Genomic DNA, 25,180 nt, shown 5'->3' on the forward strand with positions numbered 1-25,180 from the left:
AATTTCTTATGTTCTTATGTTCCAGGGTGTACAAATTCAAATCCTTCAGCTTCCCCTCATAACTCTTACAATGCCGACCCCACACCATTTTGGACACTTATTTTGACTGCCTCTATCCTATCTTTATCCTTTTTGAGATATGGGCACCAGTACTGAATGCAATACTCCAGGTGAGGCCTCACCAAGGACCTGTACAAGGGCTTTATCAATTTTTTTTTCTTACTGTTTATTCCTCTCTCTATGCAGCCCAGTATTCTTCTGGTTTTATCTATCACCTTGTCACATTGCTTCACACTCTTCAGATCACCAGACACCAACACTCCAAGGTCCCTCTCCCAAGCCATGTGTGGTTATGGCAGTTAGTGTAACTGGATTTAAAAAAAGGTTTGGATATGTTGCTAGCGAAGAAGTCCATAAACTGCTATTAATCAACAAGAAACAGTAGCTTGGGATCTATTTAATGTTTGGGTACTTTTCAAGTATTTGTGAATTGGATTGGCCACTGTGTTATAATTAGTGAGGCACCAGAAAGAAAGTTCCTTCTGAGGCCGCTCCGATTTCGGAGCGGCCTCGGAGGAAACAGAGGCAGGCTGCGTGGCTCGGCACGCGCAGGCTGCTGATTTTGCACAGCCTTGCGCATGCTGACCTTGGATTTTAAAGGACACGCGTGGCTACGCACATATCTATTAAAATTCGGCGTACTCTTGTTCGCGCCTGGTGCGCGAACAAAAGTACGCGCGGGCGTACTTTATTAAAATCTACCCCATATGTTACAAAATGGCCACGGATCTGAGTCGGCATATGCCCATATATGTGTGCCCTCGCAGGGGTTTTAAAGGTATCATCTTTATAAATTAATCAGTAGGTTACAAAATTCAGCATCGTTTCTGTTGGTTAAAAGTACCACCCTGCTAACCAAGTTTTTATACCTTTGGAACAATCTTGGAACATAAACAGTGTGTCCTATTACCAAAACATGCCTACTTGATGGCTATAATAATTATCAGTACCATTAACATGACAATATATGCACCTGTACTCATGGAATGCTCTAGCATACACCTTGTGAGAGGTTATGCAACCATTGCACAATCTTCTTCTGATTCTCTGGAAAATAATTTCATTATTAAGCAGTAATCAACAAACTGACAGTTGGCAGAAAAATGCTCTTGTAGTATCAACTTCATAGGGCTTTCAAATAGTTTTTTTTTAACTTGGATTCAATGAGATAATCAAGCTGCTTATCAAACCCAGGTCTTGATCTAACCATAACAGCCTCCTACTTTCTGCCTATGATGAACATTCATACGTAAGGATCTATAAGTTACAGGCAAACAAACTTTTATAATATGCAATATTTTGCAACTTTCTGTACTCTGATCACTCACACATATACATATGAAAATCAGATGTAAAATGAATAAAATCCCAAAAAGTATAGAACTAAACTTTCCATCACTGACCTCTGTTGTGAATTATTACCTCATCAGCTGTGCCCGGACTTGCCAATCCTGTTTTCCATCTTCTCTTCTCTTCTCTCTGAAGATTTATCAGTGGGGCAATGCAAGTTATTATTTTGTGCCACTATCATTTATATTATTATGACCTTTCAGAGATTTTAAATTTGCAGTTATAGTTTCTAATGTGTAATATTCTTGGCACTGTTCTTGAGCTCTAGAGAAATCTTTCCCAAACATTTACAGTATAAATGTTTGCTGCTCCTCTACTATTTCTATCCATGTACAGGGATGTTAGGAGGGTCTGAGACAATACTGTCTTTATGTAGACATTCTTAATAATTGTGGAAAGCAGAGTCTTAGGAGAAAGATTACAAAGCACTCAACACTTTTCATAAGAAAAAGATAAATGAAATTTGGGATTAGGGTAGTAAATCAGAGATATCAATAGTTTGCTTACATAGAGGGTGAGGACTGATGTTATCAGCTATTTTGATTTTATTGACTCTTCCCAGTATTGTGGAAACACAATCATATCCTAGTGATGCCTGCATCCTGAAAATGGGGATTCATCCTTATGAAACATATAACTATTCTAGAGATGGCGATGTCATTCTGGGTGGCAACCTCCAATTATCTTTGCTGAGTGGAAAAGACAAAGAGATTTTTAAAGTAAAACCCATAGGAAGTATATGTGTAGGGTAAGTATTAATTCTTCTATCAGATTTTCAAATGTTTTTTTCTTATGGCATTTACACTACATCAAATCAGATGACAAATGGAAAACTAGATATTACGGGGGAAATCTTTTAAAAGATTTATGAGAATAAATCCTGGTTTTATGTTTGCAAATGACATTTTAAAAATTGTCCAGGGGTTGTGAGCATAAAAATATGTGCAAAAGCTATTTGATAAGAGCATGTTTGCTTTTTTTTTTTTTTTATTATTTTTTCTTTATTAGACTTTTCAGTTATATACATAAAGAAAAGCAAAGGAAAACTTGTATGGCAGAATACACTTCAAGGTAATAAAAACTAATACAATTACTGCTTACAAGCACTCAATAATAAAGAGGACATAGACAAATAAATAAGACAAAGAAATATCAATCTTTGGAAAGAGGAGAAAATATTATAAATTTAGTGCTGGATTCACTAATGATGCAAGGCATAGTGAGTCCCGCGGTAACGGGGGGTGGGGCAGTGTTCCTGCGTTAGCCTACAGCGATCGCACTGCGTGCGCTAGCTATCTAGCTGTCACACAGGTGAGATAGCTTTAGTAAATGACCCCCTTAGGTAGCTATAGATGGACTCTCATTTAAGGTGGTTTATCTAACAAAGACGTCTCAAGATGTAGAGGGTCAGAAAACAAATGTCTTGCCTTTAAAAAAGAGTGTGTTTGCTTTTACATCTTATTTATTTATTTATTTATTTATTTGTATTTTTCTATACTGGCATTCACGGAGTTCGTATCATGTCGGTTTACATAAAACAAGGGGTGAGAAATACATTATAACGTAAATAACTAATAACATAAGAGTATACATTAAAAAGTAAAACAAGTGCATGGAAGAAAAAGTTACAATAAAACGGGGGTCATTCTAACTGGGATTAGAGTTAGAGGAAAGATAAAAAGTTTAACGAGAAGTAAAACATTGTAATGATTGGTAGATAGAGACTGTTTCAGTTTAATAGGAAATGTTCAGTAATGCTGCATTTGATGGTAGTGAATCTTTAAGGGTCCGGAAAAGCTTTCATGAACAGCCATGTTTTCAGTCTTTTCCTGAAGGTTTGAAGACATGGTTCCTGTCTTAGTTCTAGGGGGATGGAGTTCCACAGTGGGGGACCTGCTGTGGAGAAGGCCCGATCTCTCAATGTTATATGTTGGGTGGTATTGTTGTGTGGTACCTGTAGATATTCTCTATATGCTTCTCTGATGGGTCTGTTGGAGGAGTGTTTTTTAAGAGCTATTTGTAGATGGAGTGGAGCCAGTCCATGAATATTCTTGTAGATTGTGGTGAGGGATTTATGAATTATTCTGTAGTGGATTGGTAACCAGTGTAGGTCTTTAAGGACTGGTGTAATGTGATCTCTTCTTCTTTTGTTTGTTAGAATTCTTGCTGCGGTGTTCTGTATCATTTGGAGCGGTTTAGTATGTGATGATGGGATGCCTAGTAGGATGGAGTTGCAGTAATCAATTTTCGCAAATATTATTGCTTGGAGCACTGTTCTATAATCATGGAAGTGAAATAGGGGTTTTATTCTTTTTAATACGTGCAGTTTGTGGAAGCAGTCTTTGGTTGTTTGGTTGATAAACGATTTCAAATTTAGCCTGTTGTCTATGGAGACTCCTAAATCTCTTACTTTTGAGGTTTGCAAACCTCAAAAGTAAAAGTTTGCAAAACAAAATCTTATTGTTTTGTTATAGTATATTCTGTTTTATTATCTATATTTATTATATCGCCCAACAACAACTATGGATCTGTGTGGGTTATTGTTTTAAATAAAGAGATAAAGACATTTTTTAAGCGCATTACAAAATGCTCTTCCAGGGGGCAGAGATGTGGCAGAGATGGAAATTATGCACATGTATTTGATTTTCAATAGTATGCATGTTAATATACAAGCACAACATTTTATTTGCTGCTGTATAGGTGTAATTTTGTGCATGTATGTCAGTGATGGTTATGTGCACATCCAAAACTTTTCAAAGCAAATGTGTGCACAAAAATCAACACTTAAAATTCAGGCTAATGCCTGCCAGCACCCACAGGTTTTAGCCTAGGTGAGCTGTTTGAAAATTACTCTCTGAGCTTACCTTTCAAACCCAATCCTAGAACAGCATTTGCACACATAAGTGCACATGTGGAGATTTATCTAACATTTTAAGAACTGTGTGGGGGAAGCAACAATTTTAATCACATTCTATAACGATAAAAGAAACTGCTCATAATCTCGGTGTTCTATTTGATTCCTGCCATTCCCCACATAAAGACATTTGTGCAGTCTCCCTGCTATATACTGCACCTCCTTCATCACCTCAAACCTCTACTTCAATGATATACATTTAGGACTGTATAGTAATCACTCACTGGTAATTGCATCATTAGACTGCTGCAACTCTCTTTACCAGGGTCTTCCATACTCTACACTTAGGCCATTACAGATTATATAAAACTCTACTTACTGAGCACATTACACCTACCCTTCAGCCTTACAATAGCTTCCCATTCAGCTCTGTATTTAATATAAAACTGCATCCCCTGTGCACAATCTCATACATCATGCCTCCTTTGATTACCAAATCCTTAAGTTATAAATTACGAGCAGGGCATTGCAGTTAGCATCCCAATCCTTGCTAGAAATCCCCTCCTTACAATTGGCAAGACAGTCAATAACACACAAATGTGCATTCTCTCTTTCCGGCCCTGCCCTCAACACTTGCACACCCTGAATGATCCAAAAGACTATAAGGAAGCTTTTAAAACACATTTGTTTGCAGCTGCCTTCCTCTCTGACTCTAATACTCAGAAACTCTCTCTAAATTGCTTATTCCATCTGCTCATGTGTCCCTTTATCCTAAATCTATCAGTCTCACAATCCAGCTGAATAGGAGGTTTGTGATGAAATCTGTTTGTGTGTGTAAGTGATTCATTTTATTATTATGAGTATTTTTATGTTACCCATCCTGAACTTTGGAGTGCATGGGCTATAAATATTTTAAAACAAATAACTAGCATGTGTACATATATATCTGTATATATTCCTTACAAAATAGCAACTATCAACCATGTATATTTCTAAACCCTGCCCCTTTTTTCCCACTGGTAAAATGAACACATGAAATGAAAAAGGTGCACACACTTCCAACATTTATAAAAGATCATATCTACAAGCACATAGTACTTATGTGCATAGTTGATATTTTTGCATACTAAACCCTTTGAAATTTTACTATTTGAGTAGAATTGTGAATGGCAGATCTACAAGGGAAGTGTTAACCGGCCATAGCCAAACTCATGCATTGCTTTGGATCTCTTCTCTTTTGTTATGAATTAGAAATTCATAACATTTGACTTTATATTCATTAGGTCACATTTATAGAGCAACTTTTGAATTAATAGAATAGTACACCTATTCCACAGAATAGATTCATAGCCAGTTGAAATTGTTGAACATTTCTTGGGAAGAAGATGGAGTAACCCATGGTCTTTAGCCTGCAATGCTGGACAGAGGCTTATTAAACAACCAAAAAAAGTCAGCTTAGGGTACAAATAATCTATAGATTCTATTTTTAGAAGTAGCCATTTCACTTGACAGATGCTGGAGTGGTTACTACTGCAGATTTTGGGGACTGAAAAGAATATTATGGGGTCATGTTATAATGGCCCACATAAAATAGTCAACAAGTACACAAATAATTTATACCAATTTTCAAATAGAATGTATGTGTTACGTGCATTCACTTTGAAAACTATCCCACCAAAAATTCCTGTATTTAGTTAGTACACTGGAATGTTTAGTACAGACCTTTGAAAATACAAATGAACAAGTGCAAGTACAAAAACCTCCCCAAACCAGGTCCTAGGAGCATCTCCACTCACTCCAGAAAAACTGCATTCAGGACCTACACATATAAGGGGGTCATTTATCAAAGGCTTAGCGCACGTGATACGGCCGATTCGCATGTGATAAGCCTCTATTGCATGCGAAAAGGTCCTTTTTGCGTGCGATAGAATGCAAATGAGGGGGAGGGGAAAAATCGGGGCGGGGAGGGCAGTGGCGTAGCCATGGGTGGGCCTGGGTGGGCAGCTGCCCACCCAATTTAGACCCAGGCCCACCCAACTGACACCAGAACTGCAAGGCTGTCGCGGGATCCCATCCTCGCGACAGTGAAGAGGAGAACCCATGCTTGGCACGCCATCACGGCACACGTGGGGAAGCGGTCCTACAACCATACGGCCGACCGATCTTCCTGTTTGCGGGGGAGGGGGGGAGCGGAAGCGCCGTGCACAGCTTCCACTTCCTCCCCCCAAAGCAGGAAGATCAGCTGGCCTCTCCTGCTATCTTCGGGCCGTATGGCTGACCGATCTTCCTGTTTGGGGGGGGGGGGAGGAGAGCGGAAGCGCCGCACACAGTTTCCGCTTCCTCCCCCCAGAGCAGGAAGGTCAGCTGGCCTCTCCTGCTGCCACTGGCCTCCTGCGTACAGCCGACCGATCTTCCTGTTGGGGGGGGGGGAGAAGAGCGGAAGCGCCACGCACAGCTTCCGCTCCCCCCCCCAGCAGGAAGATCGGTCAGCCGTATGGCTCGAAGATAGCAGGAGGCCAGTGGCAGCAGTAGAGGCCAGCTGATCTTCCTGCTCTGGGGGGAGGAAGCGGAAACTGTGCGCAGCGCTTCCGCTCTCCTCCCCCCCCAAACAGGAAGATCGGTCGGCCATACGGCCCGAAGATAGCAGGAGGCCAGTGGCAGCAGGAGAGGCCAGCTGATCTTCCTGCTCTGGGGGGAGGAAGCGGAAACTGTGCACAGGCTTGAATGTGTATGTGAGGATGAGAATGGGAGCCTTGTGTGTGTGTGGGTGAAAATCGGACCCTGGGTGTGTATGGGAGTGAGAATGGAGTCTTGAATGTGTGTGGGTGATAATGGAAGCTTGAATATGTGGGTGAGGTTGGAAGCTTGAATATGTGGGTGAGGTTGGAAGCTTGAATGTGTGTATATATGGGTGAGGATGGAAGCTTGAATGTGTGTATATATGGGTGAGAATGGGAGCCTGGGTTTGTGTGTGTGGGTGAGAATGGGAGCTTGAATATGTGGGTGAGGATGGAAGCTTGAATATGTGGGTGAGGATGGAAGCTTGAATGTGTATATATATGGGTGAGAATGGGAGCCTGGGTTTGTGTGTGTGGGTGAGAATGGAAGCTTGAATATGTGGGTAAGAATGGGTGCTTGAAAGTGTGTATGTGTGGGTGAGAATGGGACCTTAAATGTGTGTATGTGTGGGTGAGAATGGGAGAATGGGTTTGTGTGTGTGGATGAGAATGGGTGCCTGGATGTGTGTCTGTGTGTGCATAAGAATATAAGCCTGGGGAGGGGTGAGAAAGTGAGAGCTTATATGTGTGACTGCAGAGAATGTGAGCGGGGGGGGGGGGGGGGGGGAGAGCATATGAGAGTGAGAGCCTGAGTGTGTGAGGGAGTCTGTGAGAGAAAGCATTTATGTATATATGTGTGTGTGTGTGGAAGGGAAGAAGACAGTAGTAGAAAAGACACTGAAGAGGAATTAGGAAATGAGCGACAAGGGAAAAAATGGGAAAGAGAGACCAGGACCAACTGATTAGAAAAATACAAAGATCAGACAACAAAGGTAAAAAATAAATAAATATATATATATAGAGAGAGAGAGAGAGAGAGATGTTAGCAATTTAAATATGTCATCTTTGGGAATGTGCATTCTTATATTTTTGTATTTTGCTCTTTCTTAAGTATTCCACTGTTCAGACATTTTAGTTTCTCAGGCTTTCTATTTTGGCTTTATCTACATGTTTCTGTTTCTAATTTATAGTCTCTTATTTCTATATTAGGTAAGGGTCGGTCTCAGTTTTGCCTGTTTGTGACAGAAATGAGTATTTCTAGCATATAGTTTCTCTGTAGTAGTAGTCCAGCCTGTTCTGTTATTCCCGTAGGTGATGTATTAATGTTCTAGGGCCTGGTGTAGTATTTGCATTGCTGCTTTTTCATAAGGTTGCTGTTTGAATCCTGAGAGTCAGTGCTGTGATTGTTTGGCAAGGTTCCAGATGCCTCTTTCTTTGCAAGAGTTTGTTACTTCACAAAATAGCAGTGGAGGGTTATTTTTTGCTGAGATTACACCAGAATTTGAATTTTTTTTTCATGTTACTTGTAATGTGAATTGCCCTAGCTTTGCGCTGCACCTGTTCTGATGATTAATTATATTTTATTGTATTTATGAAGATTTCTGGGTTTCTGCAAAGATGGTTCATGAAAGAATACATTAATTTTTGTTTTATTATATGATTGGATTTGATTGTTTTCTATACTTGAAATAATTGAAGTAAATTATTTTAAAGTTTCATACATGACACATAATGGCTGTTGCAAACTACTTAGAAAGCCATTCTAGGGTGCAGTATATGGCATTATTTATCAGTAAGAAAACAACTAGTAGACCTGCATGCCTTGTGCCCACCTATGTTAACCTTGTGCCCACCCAAAAAATCAATTCTGGCTACGCCACTGGGGGAGGGGCGGAGTCGGTGGTGTATTCGCTGCTGGAGATAATGTTACTAACATTATCATCGGCAATAGTGCGCCAAATAGCACCACCTTTCACGGTGGCGCTATTCGGTGTGAAAGCCGGCAGCCGGCACACTGCCGTGATATGAAGGCTGTGGGCTTTCATAGGCCTGTTACCTGGTGTCGCTCTCTTAGTTCTATGTAAACCGATACGATGTGCAAACGGATATCGGTATATAAAAACCACTAAATAAATAAATAAATAAATAAATAAATATATCTCTGCATGCCAGACACGTGCATACACATGGCTGTGTGGAGTTGTTCGAAAGCAGTCATCCTTGTGATTAGATCAAATGTCCTAAATATGTTGCCTCCATTAAAAAAAAAAAAAAAAGGTATTCAGCTATTTTTCATGATTCAAGAAACTTTGGATCTCAGTTTCACACAATCTTCTTAAATTTGGAACCACACAAGAAATATGTAGACAATCCCACTCTTACTACCAGCTGTGAAGCCTTTCTCACAGCCCTCTCAGCAATGGGATTCAAACAGATAGTGAACAAACTGACACACAAAGCCGGTCACACTCTTGACCTTATCTTTGTTAACAAAGACATCTATCCTGCATCGCTCCTCAATTGCAAGAAAGTACCTTGGTCAGACCACACTCTTATTTCGACCTCATTCTCACTGAAAGAATCCAGCACCCCCCGTGTTCCTTCACCCACATTTCTTTACAGAAAATCTTGCTCCTCAGAAGACCTTAAGAACCTCCTGACCGCTCAACTTCCCCTTATAGACCTCACCGACCCGAACACAGCTCTCTGCTCTTGGAACAAAATTACAGAAGATATAACCAACAAGCTCTGCCCACTATCTACAAAAAGGGCACACTCAAATGCTTCCAAAAGACAACCTTGGTTCACCAATGAACTTAGAAGGCTAAAACAATGCTTAAGGCAGAAAGAGAGCAAATGGTGCAAAGCCCCATGTGCCAACACACTCTCCGCCTACAAATCTACACTACACCAATACAAGTCCTCTACTCTAAAATCAAAAAGGGACTTTTACGCCTCCAAGATCCATAACCTGGCCTTCGATGCCAAAGCACTCTTTGCCTACGTATCTAGCCTTACCCAAATCAACCCCCTGGAAGTTCCTAGCAACCTAGCACAAGCTAAAGCGGAAGAACTAGCTCTATTTTTCCAAAACAAAATTGCCAGCCTTCTAATACAGCTGCCCTCCAATACCACCTCATACTCGACTTCTTTTAATCTCTACTTCAAAAGCACCCGTCTTGAAGCTTTCAATCCCATCTCCTCCACTGAGATACAAGTAGCATTAAGGAGAATGAAACCTTCCTCTCATCCTATGGATCACATTCCTACGAAACTCCTCTTGACAATTCCAGACTCCATTTCCAAAATTCTGGCGGACATCATTAATTGTTCTCTCTCCCAAGGACTCTACCCAGAGGACCTTAAATTGGCTTCTCTCAAACCACTCCTAAAAAAACCCAATCTGGATCCTAAAGACCCAAATAACTTCCGCCCGATCGCCAACCTGCCCTTCATAGCAAAACTCATGGAAAAATTAGTGAACACTCAACTTTCAGACTACTTAGAAGATAATAATCTCCTGTTCCCCTCCCAACATGGGTTCCGCAAAGCCTTTAGCACAGAATCACTCCTCATTTCCCTGACAGACTACCTCATCATGGGCCTCGACAAAGGACAATCATTTCAACTGATTCTACTGGACCTCTCGGCAGCGTTTGACACTGTCAATCACTCCATCCTCATAAATCAGTTGGCGGCAATAGGAATTACTGGCGCCGCACTTAATTGGTTCAAAACTTTTCTCAACAACATAGGCTACAAGGTTAAAATCCAAAACAAAGAATCATCACGTTACAATTCAACTGTAGGAGTCCCACAGGGTTCCTCTCTGTCCCCTATGCTCTTTAACATCTATCTCTTACCGCTATGCCAGCTCCTCTCCAGCCTCAATCTAAAACATTTTCTATATGTGGACGATATTCAGATAATAATCCCTGTTAAAGACACATACTTGAAAACACTAGATCACTGGGAAAACTGCCACCAACAAATCAAACTCCTCCTCACTAGTCTAAACTTAGTATTAAATTCCTCCAAAACCGAACTCCTGCTCTTCTCTCCCGAGAACAGTAACATCACTTCCACTCACCCTGGCATCCCACAGTCCACGCAACTGAGAGACCTTGGAGTTTTAATTGACAATCGGATGAATTTGAAAGCTTCTATCAACAAAACTACCAAAGACTGTTTTCACAAACTCCAAGTCTTGAAAAGGATAAGACCTCTCTTTCACTTGCAGGACTTTAGAACAATCCTTCAGGCATTAGTTTTCTCAAAGTTAGACTATTGCAATTCTATCCTACTAGGTCTCCCTTCCTCCTATACCAAACCGCTTCAGATGGTACAAAATGCGGCAGCACGAATATTAACAAACACCAGAAGAAGAGATCACATCTCCCCTATCCTAAAAAGCCTTCATTGGCTGCCAGTGCACTTCAGAATTCTCTACAAATCCATCTCCGTTATCTACAAAATCATTCATCAACATACTTCTATCGACCTGCAAATTCCTCTCCTCTTACACAATTCTTCAAGACCTACCAGAGATGCATATAGAGGTTCACTCCAGGTTCCTCCAACCAAAGCCACTAGACATATTACCTTGAGAGATCGGGCCTTCTCTACCGCCGGTCCCCCTTTATGGAATTCCATCCCCCCAGACCTAAGAGAGGAACCCTGCCTCCCAACCTTCAGGAAGAGACTTAAGACTTGGCTCTTCAAACAAGCTTTCCTGGATTCCAGCTAATGTCCTTCAACTTCAAGTTCTATAACACAACCAGCTCATTTAACTGTTCGTTGTAAATATTTAAAATGCTATTAACCTTTACTTTTTCCTTCCTCTCCCAGGGCCTCATTTTCTAAAGTATCGCATAAGAACATAAGAAATTGCCATGCTGGGTCAGACCAAGGGTCCATCAAGCCCAGCATCCCGTTTCCAACAGAGGCCAAAAACCAGGCCACAAGAACCTGGCAATTACCCAAACACTAAGAACCCATGCCACTGATGCAATTAATAGCAGTGGCTATTCCCTTAGTATAATTGATTAATAGCTATTAATGGACTTCTCCTCCAAGAACTTATCCAAACATTTTTTGAACCCAGCTACACTATCTGTATGGTTCCTTTTATCATGGATATGTCCTCTATTTCATTTTCTAATCATTGTCAGATGCCTTTTGCCATAGTCTGGATAACAGCATTGCTTGTTTATGAAGTGCTTAATATCTGGCCAACAATATTCATGGAATCCTGATCATTTTTCTTCCAGTCATTTTTTTTTTACTTCCTGTGTAGCTGTTATATCAGGTGGATCAGATTCTTTGACTGTCAAAAGTCCCTTAGATTTTAGAAGAATCATCATCTCAAATCTCCAAACTGAATAATTGCTGGAGTTCAGCATTTTATATGATTAGTCCAAAGAATTTTCTTTCTACTCAGGCTGCTGTTTTACAAAATGTCCCTGCAATTTGTTTACCTGGCATTTCTTACTGTTATTTTGTTCTTTTGTTTACATTATTTTACATTATTCAGGAAATACATTACATTATTACATTACATTATATTCCATTATACATTCCATTATACATTATTCAGGAATTAATTACCCATTACCACAGAATAACCAAAAGTCAAGGAAAAAGAGATTTACTGTGGCATCCCACAACTCTACCCCCACACTCACACAGGGCATTAAGGAACTCAAAAAACAGTACTACAGTGGGCTCTGGAAGAATTAGACCTGTGATCCAGAGACACACACTGTATCAAGTGCAACAAGTACAAAATTCCTACTCTGTACTAAATACTGAAGAAGTTCTTGAGAAAAAGATTGAAGTGTTATCTGAAAAGAGAGAAGAAACCCAATGCATACAGAAATTCCAGATCAGAAACCAAAGAAAAAAGCTCACTGAGATGGATGACTCAATCAAAGGCACTAATCTTTCCCCTTGCACAAATGCAAAGGGAAAAGTGGATAACAAAACTCAAATAAAGAAGTCACAAAAGGAGTCCAGGGACAGCAGTAAACTGAACAAAGAAAGTTGGAAAGCTATGAGCACAAATGCTCGTAGTTTGGGCAATAAAATCCCAGATTTGCAAGCCCTAATGGTGGAGGCGAACTTGGAAGTTGTTGCTGTCACAGAAACATGGTTTACGGACTCTCATGACTGGGATACTGCAATACCAGGCTATAACTTGTTAAGGAAGGACAGAGAGGATAGGAGAGGGGGAGGAGTGGCTCTTTATGTCAGAAACAATATCCAAGCATCTGAGCTGCAAGGAAGACGGGGCAATGAAGAAGCACTATGGGCCGACCTAAAAAAAGATGGGGCATCCATTTTTATTGGAGTGGTTTACAGGCCTCCAAACCAAAAGGAAGAACTGGACAGAGATCTGATTGAAGACATCCAAAAGATAGGAAAGAAGGGAGAAGTGGTGATCGTTGGAGACTTTAATATGCCGGATGTAGACTGGAGAATCCCATCTGCAGAATCTAATAATAGTAGAGAAATAGTGGATGCCCTGCAAGTAGCTTTGTTCAAAACAAATGGTAATGGAACCCATGAGAGAAGGAGCTATACTCGACTTAGTGCTCACTAATGGAGATAATGTCTCTGATGTCCAGGTGGGCGCCCACCTCAGCACCAGTGATCATCAAACGGTATGGTTTAATATCACAAAAAGGATATGGAAAAGAAGCACAAAGACCCGAGTTTTGCAGTTCAAAAACACGGACTTTGATGAAATGGGGAAATACCTGGAGGAAGAACTAAAAGGCTGGGAGAACGAGAGAGATGTGGATCAACAGTGGACCAATCTAAAAGGAGCAGTTACCAAGGCAACTAATCTATATGTTAGAAAAGTAAAGAAAAGCAAATGAAAAATGAAACCTATCTGGTTCTCAAAGGAGGTGGCTCACAAAATAAAGGCTAAAAGAACAGCGTTCAAGAAATATAAAAGATCACAAAGGGAGGAGCACAAGGAAGAATATCTGGTAGAACTGAGGGAGACGAAGAAAGTAATCAAGATGGCAAAAAGTCAAGAGGAAGAAAGGATTGACAAAGAGGTAAAGAGAGGTGACAAAACATTTTTCAGATACATCAGTGAAAGGAGAAAAGTCCAAAGTGGTATAATGAAATTGAAAGATGAAAAGAATCAATGGGGCGGATTTTAAAAGCCCTGCACGCGTAAATCCTTCCGGATTTACGCGCGCAGGGCACTCGCGCGCCGGCGCAACTATTTTGCATAGGCCGCCGGCGCGCGTAAAGCCCCGGGACACGTGTAAATCCCGGGGCTTTCTAAAAGGGGCGTGTCAGGGGCATGTCGGGGGCGTGTCGGTGGCATGGACGGAGTGATGCGGCGTTTCGGGGGTGGCGATGCGGGCGTGGTTTCAGCCCGGGGGTGTTCCGAGGGTGTAGCAGCGACCTCTGGACCAGCCCCCGGGACCGGAACACGGAGCGGGGCTGCCGGCCGGCATGCGCAAAGTTACGCCTGCTGAAAGCAGGCGTAACTTTGCCGACAAAGGTAAGGGGGGGTTTAGATAGGGCCTGGGGGTGGGTTAGGTAGGGGAAGGGAGGGGAAGGGAGGGGAAGTGGGGGGAGGGCGAAGGAAAGTTCCCTCCGAGGCCGCTCCGATATCGGAGCGGCCTCGGAGGAAACAGGCAGCGTGCGCTGGGCTCGGCGTGCGCAGGTTGCACAAATGTGCACCCCCTTGCATGCGCCGACCCCGGATTTTATAAGATACGTGCGGCTATGCGCGTATCTTATAAAATCCAGCGTACTTTTGTTCGAGCCTGGTGCGCAAACAAAAGTACGTGATCTCGCAATTTTTTTAAATCTACCCTAATGTGTGGAGAGAGACGAAGGAATGGCAGAAATATTAAACAAATACTTCAGTTCGGTGTTCACTAAAGAGGACCATGGAGAAGGACCATCGCTAGTTAACAAGAAACTGGAGGGGAATGGAGTAGATGTAACTTCATTTACAGTAGAGAATGTATGGGAAGAGCTGGGGAAACTGAAAGTGGACAAAGCCATGGGGCCTGATGAAGTTCATCCCAGGATACTGAGGGAGCTTAGAGATGTGCTGGCGGGTCCGTTGTGTGACCTGTTCAATAGATCCTTAGAAACGGGACTGGTGCTGAGTGATTGGAGAAGAGCGGTGGTGGTCCCGCTTCACAAGAGAGGGAACAGAGAAGAGGCTGGTAACTACAGACCGGTCAGCCTCACCTCGGTGGTGGGAAAAGTAATGGAATCACTGTTGAAAGAAAGAATAGTGAACTATCTACAGTTGCAAGAATTGCTGGACCAGAGGCAGCATGGATTCTCCAGGGGAAGATCCTGTCAGACAAATCTGATTGACATTTTTGACTAGGTAACTAAGGAATTGGATCAAGGAAGAGCGCTCGATGTCATCTACTTAGATTTCAGCAAGGCGTTTGATACGGTCTCGCACAGGAGACTGGTGAATAAAATAAGAAGCTTAGGAGTGAGTGCCGAGGTGGTGACCTGGATTGCAAACTGGTTGATGGACAGAAAACAATGTGTGATGGTAAATGGAACCTTCTCTGAAGAGAGGGCGGTGTTGAGCGGAGTGCCGCAGGGATCGGTGTTGGGACCAGTCCTGTTCAATATCTTTGTGAGCGACATTGTGGACAGGATAGAAGGTAAGGTTTCTCTTTTTGCAGATGACATTAAGATCTGCAACAGAGTGGACACGCCGGAAGGAGTGGAGAGAATGAGACGGGATTTAAGGAAGCTGGAAGAATGGTCAAAGATATGGCAGCTGAGATTCAATGCCAAGAATTGCAGAGTCATGCACATGGGGTGTGGAAATCCGAAAGAACTGTATTCGATGGGGGGAGTAGGGCTGATATGTACGGAGCAGGAGAGAGACCTTGGGGTGATTGTCTCTAATAATCTGATGTCGGCAAAACAATGTGACAAGGCGATAGCTAAAGCCAGAAGAATGCTGGGATGCATAGAGAGAGGAATATCGAGTAAGAAAAGGGAAGTTGATAATCCCCTTGTACAGGTCCTTGGTGAGGCCTCACCTGGAATACTGTGTTCAGTTCTGGAGACCGTATCTCCGAAGGGACAGAGACAGGATGGAGGCAGTCCAGAGAAGGGCAACCAAAAAGGTGGAAGGTCTTCATAGAATGACTTATGAGGAGAGATTAAAGAATCTAAATATGTACACCCTGGAGGAAAGGAGGAGCAGGGGTGATATGATTCAAACTTTCAGATACTTGAAAGGTTTTAATGATCCAAAGACAATGACAAACCTTTTCCGTTGCAAAAAAATCAGCAGAACCAGGGGTCACGATTTAAAACTCCAGGGAGGAAGACTCAGAACCAAAGTGAGGAAGTATTTCTTCACGGAGAGGGTGGTGGATACCTGGAATGCCCTTCCGAAGGAAGTGGTGAAGACCAAAACTGTGAAGGATTTCAAAGGGGCGTGGGATAAACACTGTGGATCCATAAAGTCTAGAGGATGTGAATGAAGAGAAGAGGCAAGGGGTGGCTTGCTTGCGGGAATGACGGCTACTACCTGGAGATTAATATCCTTATTCAATAAACATACACACAGTTAATGCGACTCCAATATTGCTCTATGCTTCAATGGCAAGAGGAAATGTGGAAAAAAGGATTTGCATCCACAAAAAAGCAGGGGAGTAGCTTGCTTGTTACAGCAGTTACTACCCCAAATCAAATAAGCCTGATACTTCACTTTCAATGCACATCCAGCATAGCTCTCTCCTTCAACGGCAGGGAAAATGAAGAAAAGATGATTTATATTCAGCATCAACCAACAAGGAATGAATTACATAGTCTGGGTAAACAGATAAGCATGGGTGTAGCTTGCTTTTTACGGTGGCTACTACCCCGAATCAATTAAGCATGATACTTGACTTGGAATAAGTATCCAGCACAGCTCACTGCTTCAGCAACAGAGGGAATTAAGTAAAGAGGATTTTTATTCAGACAACCAACAATGGCTGAATTGCACATGCAGGGTAAACAAACGGGAGTAGCTTGCTTATTACGGTGTTTACTACCCCAAACCAATTAGCTAGATACTTCACTTAGATGCAGCTCCAGCACTGCTGTCTGCATCGATGGTGGGGGTGAAAGGGAATTGGAACCAAAAAGTTACCAATAAGGGCCTGACCTCAGTGGTCAGAGTAACAGATTATGAAAACAAATAGGTGTGAAAGCTTGCTGGGTAGACTGGATGGGCCGTTTGGTCTTCTTCTGCCGTCACTTCTATGTATGTTTCTATGTATATTTAGGAGCTTATCTCTCTATGCTCTGGGTATAGGATAGTTTTATTTATTCTTTCCATCTTCTTTACCAATGTCCAGTGTCTTAAAAGAGCTTTGTGGCACAATGACATTTGTTTAGATAAGAGAAATGTAAGGAAAATCACATGAGCAAGGGAGGTTTCTTATTTAAAGAGCAATCAAACTATGCTACATTTATTAACAAGGTAAAACTCAGCTATAAGCAACCAGCAGCTCAGCTCACCCAGAAATAGGAAGCAGGTAGGGACAGACGAGGAGCAGTACAGAAGCTCCAGTGGCACAAAACTATTCAAATCTACGAAACACATTTCCAGCACAGCCCAGTTTTATGGTTAAAGCACTATTTTACTTTATTTTATTTGCCTTTGAAAATTACCCTCCAAATGAGAAAGGGGAAAACAAAGAAAAGGAGTCTGAGGATTCTGGGATGGTGAGAACAGTCTCAAATGCTTTTGGATGAGGGCTCTGTGTGGGCATTTCTGTTGGCATCAGCGAGAGCATAACTGAATGTCTGTTATGAATCTTCCCCGTTCCCCGGTTTGTTTTCAAAGCTTTCCTTGTAAATTTCCTAAAAACATTTCTTATGCTGAAATCAATCCAACTCTAATGTTTATGACAACTGATGTTTAATATATTTTTTTCTATCAATCATTTTTCAGAGGCAAAAAAAAATATATATTTGGATTAATTGAACCCAAGGCGAATAAGTATGACATATAGGGGTACATTTTCAAAAGCTTAGTAGGGACGAATTTGTGCATAATTCAATTTATGAAAGAGTACATTCAAAGATATTTATCTAGGTAAATTGGTATCCTCTTACCATTTTATTTATTTATTTATTTATTTATTTATTTATTTATTTATTAAGCTCTCATATACCGTCGTTCAGACTGGCCATCACAACAGTTTCCATATATAAAACATAAATAACAATAATAATGAAAAGAGCAATTATTCATAAAATATGATAAAATAAAACAAAAAATAAAATGCAATGAAATAAAAAATAAAAACTAAATCATATAAAACAGTTTCATTAATATCGGATGTTAAAAAGTTAAGATTAAGGTCTGGATTCACTAATGCCGCAAGGCATAGTGAATCCTGGCGGTAATGGTGGGCAGGGGGGTGAAGCGGGGGGCGGTCCTGCACTAGCCAGCAGCGATCGCACCTCCACAGTGCGATCGCTGCCAGCGTTGCGTCAAATAACTACACCATAAAAGGTGTAGTTATTCGGTGCGAAATAGGCAGCAATACGGAACCTTACTGTTTCGCTGTCTGCGCCGTCTTTGCAGAGTGAGCCCCAGTGAGGCCCCAGCTCCTCCTCTTCCGGGGCCGACTCCGCCCCGATGTAGCTAGTGCACGCATGCGCCAAACTTTCTATCTGTCGCACTCTTGCGATAGATTTAGAAAATAACCACCTAAGTGCCTAGAATTTGTATACTATTTCTCTCTCTCAGATGTTTAAAAATTAAGGCCAGGATTCATCGCAGAATGATGAATCCTGCAAAAATGGGGGGAAGGGCGGGCCTGCGAAAGCCCGCAGCCTTCACACCAAGGCAGTGCGCCGGCTGCCGGCTTTCGCACCAAATAGCGACACCATGAAAGGTGGTGCTATTCAGCGCGCTGCTGCCGACAGTAATGTTAGCAACATTATCGCCAGCAGCGAAGACACCGCCGACTCCGCCCCTCCCAGCCCCAACTCCTCCCCTCCCCCTAATTTGCATCCTATCGCACGCGAAAAGGCCTTTTTCGCGTGCGATAGGGGTTTATCGTGTGCGTTAGGGCCCTAACGCACACGATAAACGCTTACAAAACAACCCCCTATGTGCCTTATATTAAATGCAATGTGTAAAAATGGAAGTAAAATAAAAGTGAGATAAAATATTATAAAATAAGTAATTTTAAAATAAAAACAGTCAGTCGTTCCCTCCGAATGTGATTCCAAACAGCCATGTTTTCAGGTTCTTTAAAAATAATTTTAGCTCGGTTTGAGTCCTTAACTTAACAGGCATTTCATTCCAAAGTTTTGGGCCAGGCGGGGAGATACTTCTTTCTCTTATTTGGCAAAGATGTGCTGATTTTACTGAATGTAAGTGTAATGTTCACAACCACATACTTTTACTCAAATGAAAAAAGGGCATTGATGAGAGGATGATGAAGTCAGGGGATGGGGGAGGGTAAAGTACTCATGTAGAAAGTCATTTTCAAATGTTCACGTGTACTTTGCAACTTTTCATATTATTTGGTATGCATTGTAGAGATGTGAATCATGTCCTCGATCGTCTTAACGATTGATTTCGGCTGGGAGGGGGAGGGAATCGTATTGTTGCCGTTTGGGTGTGTAAAGTATCGTGAAAATCGTTAAAATCGTGAGCCGGCACACTAAAACCCCCTAAAACCCACCCCCGACCCTTTAAATTAAATCCCCCACCCTCCCGAACCCCCCCCCCAAATGCCTTAAATTACCTGGGGGTCCAGCGGCACACTAAAACACGGCACACTAAAACACGGCACACTAAAACTGCAGGAGGTCGTTCAGCGGGGGTCCGGAACCCTCGCTGAACGACCTCCTGCAGTTGATCTCCTGCCGGCGCCATTTTCCGTACGGAAAACGATTCGCGGCAGGAGATCGCTCCCGGACCCCCGCTGGACCCCCAGGAACTTTTGGCCAGCTTGGGGGGCCTCCTGACCCCCACAAGACTTGCCAAAAGTCCAGCGGGGGTCCGGAATGACCTCCTGCGTCGAATCGTTTTGGTCTATGGCCGCCGCCATTTTGCGGCGGCCATTTTGCAAAATGGTGCCGGCTGAAGACTACACGATTTAATGTGCCGGTTTTCCTGCTCTCCCCCTTCCCCCGATTTAGCTACGGACCGCCGCTACGGAGGTAATTTAAGGCTACGGAGGTAATTTAAGCTACGGACCGCCGCTACGGACCCCCAGGTAATTTAAGGCATTTGGGGGGTGGGTTCGGGAGGGTGGGGGATTTAATTTAAAGGGTCGGGGTGGGTTTTAGGGGGTTTTAGTGTGCCGCTGGACCCCCAGGTAATTTAAGGCATTTGGGGGGGGGGGGTTCGGGAGGGTGGGGGATTTAATTTAAAGGGTCGGGGGGTGGGTTTTAGGGTGTTTTAGTGTGCCGGTTTTCCTGCCCTCCCCCCTTCCCCCGATTTACGATTTTTTGACGATAAATCGGGGGAATTGGTATTGTATCGTGGCCCTAACGATTTTTGACGATTTAAAATATATCGGACGATATTTTAAATCGTCAAAAAACGATTCACATCCCTAATGCATTGTGTACTTTAAATGTATTGAGATTATTCAAGACGCTACTACAATTTGGCTGTTATTGAACATCGGCTGCTGTCTAATGCACATTACCTCTTGTCGGCGTTTGGAACCGCTCTGATTGGCAATCAGAATTCAAGCTGCTGTTTGAACGCACATCATCTTTGTAGATGCTCTGATTATAAAAATGTGAGTGCTCAATAATCCTATGCCTAAGAGTCTGTTTATGAACTTACATGGAATGAGCACACCAACAAAATCTGTCACTCATGTTTTGGACGTCGTTCTGAATGAGGCTTGAGAGATTGTAAAGTACAACCTAAAAGTGATATTCTGCTGTTTTCAGAGCCCCTGAAGCAGCCCTCAAATGGGTGAAACTCAGGCCTAGAGTCGGGCACTCATTGATTGAATAAACATTTTTTTGGAGGACTTTAGGCTATTCCTTGTTTTATTCCATTCCAAACTTTTGGGCCAGGCAGGGAGATACTTCTTTCTCTTATTTGGCAAAGATGTGCTGATTTTACTGAATGTAAGTGTAATGTTCACAACTACATACTTTTACTCAAATGAAAAAAGGGCATTGATGAGAGGATGATGAAGTCAGGGGATGGGGGAGGGTAAAGTACTCATGCAGAAAGTCATTTTCAAATGTTCATGTGTACTTTGCAACTCCTTTTCAGCAGGTGAAATAAAGGAGGGAAAAAACTTGCAGGGACATTTTTGCCCATGTAGACACTTAAACAAATTCTAAAAGGCAGTCATGGAGAAAGAAAAGATCCTCAAGCATTTTGGGAAGCAATTAAAGATCAAGAAACTGCATTAAGATAAATGGCCCCCACTGTATTGGTCATCACTAACCAAAGTAAAATTAACTTTCAGCCACAACTTGACAGGTTGCCGCAATATATATTACATCCTATGAACTCCAGACCAAGCCTCTCTTTGAAACAATGCTTGTATTAAGGAGAGCAATAGCAGTACATTTGAGAGAATGGGATCATTCCAACATACCCTGGTTAGGAATGAGGTTTATTTCTGTCAAGGTTTATGCAAAACAAATCCATTTGGAGATGCTATACTGCACTTTTGTGGGCTACTGAAAATTTCTCCCTAAGTGTATGTTAGCCATATGCATGTTGTTACTGCTTTGAAGATTACCTTCTTTGGTTTTATACTATTAATGTGCATAATTTTGCATCCTGTTTTGCACTGGGTATATTTATGTGTGTAGGTTTATTCGCACAGCAATCCTACCTTCAAAATAAACTTGTATATGGATCCTGTTAAAAATCAGGATAATTTGTGTAGGCTTGAAATTGTACATTAAAATCTGCAGTAAGATGCACTATTAACATGTCTATCCTTTATTCTAGCTAGGCATTAATCTTTATTTAGTCAGTTATATGAAGTGATTCTACAGAAAATTTATAGGAGAATAATGAATCACTTTGGGTAGTGATACAGTAGGTAGCAAGAGATACCAAAATGTTTTTGTAAGAATGATAGGATACAACACTTTGGGGAAAATCTTTAAACTTACGCGAGGATGCAGATTTGTTCGCGCAACCCGGCAGCGCACGCATGTTATAAAATCCAGGGTCGGCACGTGCATGAGGGTGCACAATTGTGCAACCTGCGTGTGCTGAGCCGAGCAGCCTGCCTCCATTCCCTCCGAGGCCTCTCCGAAATCGGAACAGCCTTGGAGGGAACTTTTTTTTTGTCGCCCTCACCTTTCCCTCCCTTTCCCTGTCTAACCCACCCCCCCAGCCCTAACTAAATCCCCCCTACCTTATTTCATGGAGTTATGCCTGCCTCTGGCAGGCGTAACTTGCACGTGCCACTGGCTCCCTGCCCCAGCACAGGCCGTTCTGCCGGAGCACTCGGCCCCGTCCTGGACCACCGCCACGCCTCCAGCCCCGCCCATGGACCACTGCCACACCCACGGACACACTCTGACACATTGCCATGCCCCGGACATGCTCCCGGCCAGCCCCTTATTCAAAGCCCCGGGACTTACGCGCGACCCGGGGCTTGTGCGCGTCACCGAGCCTATGCAAGATAGGCTCAGCACACGGATGAGGAGGCAGGGGTAGGTTTTCGGGGGTTGCGCGCATATCTTACGCACGCAACCCTTTGAAAATCTACCCCTTTGCTTTCTTGCTGTACAGAAAAATATCAGAATTATGTCTGCTTTCTGTTATTTGCTTTCTAAAGAAATGGTAAAAGTGCAATATATCGAACAGTAATAAAACTGAATAAAGCATGCTATACATGTCATTCTTATAGGAAAACAGTGGAAATAAATTGCAAGGGATAATAATTATGAATTAAAATGGAGATAAACAAACACATAAGTTTTATTCTTTCCTTTTCATCAAATAATAACATTATTCCTTCAGACAGCATTTGCATTACTTACGGCATCTTTTGGCCTTTGCTTTTGCCATTGAGGAGATCAACAACAGAACAGACCTCTTACCCAACATTACTCTGGGATTCCTGGTGTATGATTCTTGCTACAGTGATGAAATTTCAGTGCTTAACATTTTGCGAGTATTATCTAGTCTTCAGTATCCAGTTCCTAATTATCGTTGTTATCAGAAGGGCAGATTAGTAGCTGTGATAGGACAATTGATGTCTTCTCCAACCTGTTCATCTGCAAGCATCACAGGGATGTACAGATACCCTCAGGTATGAATAAGAAATCTCTATAGAGTTCAGTTTTACGAAAATATTTAAACATTAGAAGATACCGAGGGTTTGTAGTAATTTTGCGGTTCCCTTTCCCTTTTCCATACTTTTCTTCCTTCCTTTATAAACTCCTTTCCTTAATAATTCTTCTTCTGTTCTGAATTTCCCCTATCTTTCTTGCTGTCAGTTTTTACCCTTTATTTTTGTTGTCCCTCAACCCAATTCTATCATTTGGAACATATTTTCAAAGAGTTCCTCACATAAAAAAATAGCATATAGGCATGAAAGTGGCATGTTTCCATATATATAATAAATGTTAAGAGTAGGCATGTATTTTTAGGTTTCTATATATATTTTGCCAGGGGAAAAATGGGGTTGTTTAAGAGCATTTTGAGGCAGGGTTCAGTATTGTGTGTGGTAGTTGTTATTGAGAAAGAGTTATACACAAATACTGTACATTATCAAACTTATTTGTTCACATTTATATCTGCTAGTGAAAGAATAATATGTTGCCTACAATTTTTGGGTGAGAGATCTGTGTAAACTGGTGGGGATTTAGAGTGAAGTGCTAGAGGGTCTAGGTGAACAGGAGAAGGACTGGATAACCTGGCGGAGATATCAGTAAACTGGTGATTCCAAATTCTCCTGTAAGTAAGTATTTTCAGAATGGTATGTGGACATGCTTTACAAAATATCTGCCTCTATGTTTAATTCTGAGTGTTTATTCATGCAGTATCACAATTATTTTGCACATAAACTATGCAAGTGTATGTTATGTTTATAAAATAGGCAAGATTTGCATCCACAAGTAGATGTGTAGAGATTCATCCTAAGATATTATAAACTGTGTGATGGAACTGCACAGTTCATAAAATACTACATAGTTCTGTTTTGAAAACACATGCATTTGCTTTAGTATGCATGAATATATCCAGTGCAGGAAATCACTCACATTCTCTACTTATTATCTAAATATTTACATATATATTTTATGTGCAAAAAATATATGTACATGTAATAATCCTGACTGTATGCAGGCAGGCAATTTATAAAACATGCATTTATGCCATTTTGATACTATTTGCCTGCATATTAGAAATCAGCATTTTGCCAGTATCTCTGTCAATTCATCAAGTCCATATTCAGCTCACACAGACCCTCTAGCACTTCACACTGTACTTCCATCTTTTCACCCAATCCTCCCACCCAAAAATTGCAGACAGCAGATGTCCAAGTTCACTTGAACCAGTCAATTAGCAGATATAAAAGTGTACAGATAAGTTTGCTAATATATATACATATATCTCTTACAAAATAGCAAATGCCATGTGCACTTCTGAATCACACACCCAAATCCCCCTAGCCTGCCCCTTTTTTTTCTGGTTAAATCTCTGCCTGAAATGGAAAAATGCACACAGACTGTCAATGTTTACAATGTAGTATATCCACAGCTTCTAAATGGAAAATGTTCCTATCCCAAAGCCTAAATACCCCCTTCACATGGTCCAGGAGAATTTCCATAAGGGCAGGAGCAAACTCTAGCAGATATAAAACTATTGAGACTTGTTCTGCTGAATAACAAGGACAGTTTACCTGGCTAATTTTCTGAATAATGTGTTTGTTTGCCATTTTTTGAATATTGCCCTTCTGGAGGCTAATATATAAAAAACAAACAAACCCTAGAAAATACATCCTGAATAATGTTAAATGGGTAAATTTAGCTGGATAACTTTAATCTTTTGAGTTTTGCCAGTTAGATTTAAAGTTATCTTGCTAAAAGTAGCTGGAAAATGTTATCCTTATCTGGCTATATTCATGCAAATATACCCAGTTAAGTGGCAGTGACCATTAAAAAAATGTGTAGCATGGATCTGTGGGTCAGATTCCCAGGCCTCAAGCCATTGTAGAGTAGTGCCCCGCCAGATTGAATCCTACTCCCAAAGCCTTCCAAATATTTTGAAAAACATAAATGTATGTTGGGATGGTGCAGGGATCCCCTTCCCCATCCCAGATAGGTAAAACCATTAATAAATATTCCCCTTTGAAACATAAGAGATCAGCATTGCTGTCAG

General features: G+C 41.7%; 1 protein-coding gene across 1 annotated transcript in view; it reads left to right on the top strand.

Annotated features, from left to right (window-relative positions):
• The window catches only part of LOC115077504 (vomeronasal type-2 receptor 26-like), a 68,546-nt gene that overhangs the window by 12,546 nt on the left and 30,820 nt on the right, over window positions 1–25,180 (top strand). Inside the window, exons 3-4 of the mRNA XM_029579794.1 lie at window positions 1,973–2,158; window positions 22,817–23,108. Coding sequence (XP_029435654.1) covers window positions 1,973–2,158; window positions 22,817–23,108 — 478 coding nt within the window. The remainder of the gene's footprint in view (window positions 1–1,972; window positions 2,159–22,816; window positions 23,109–25,180) is intronic.

Source organism: Rhinatrema bivittatum, chromosome 16, assembly GCF_901001135.1.
Source record: "Rhinatrema bivittatum chromosome 16, aRhiBiv1.1, whole genome shotgun sequence".
Lineage (NCBI taxonomy): Eukaryota > Metazoa > Chordata > Amphibia > Gymnophiona > Rhinatrematidae > Rhinatrema > Rhinatrema bivittatum.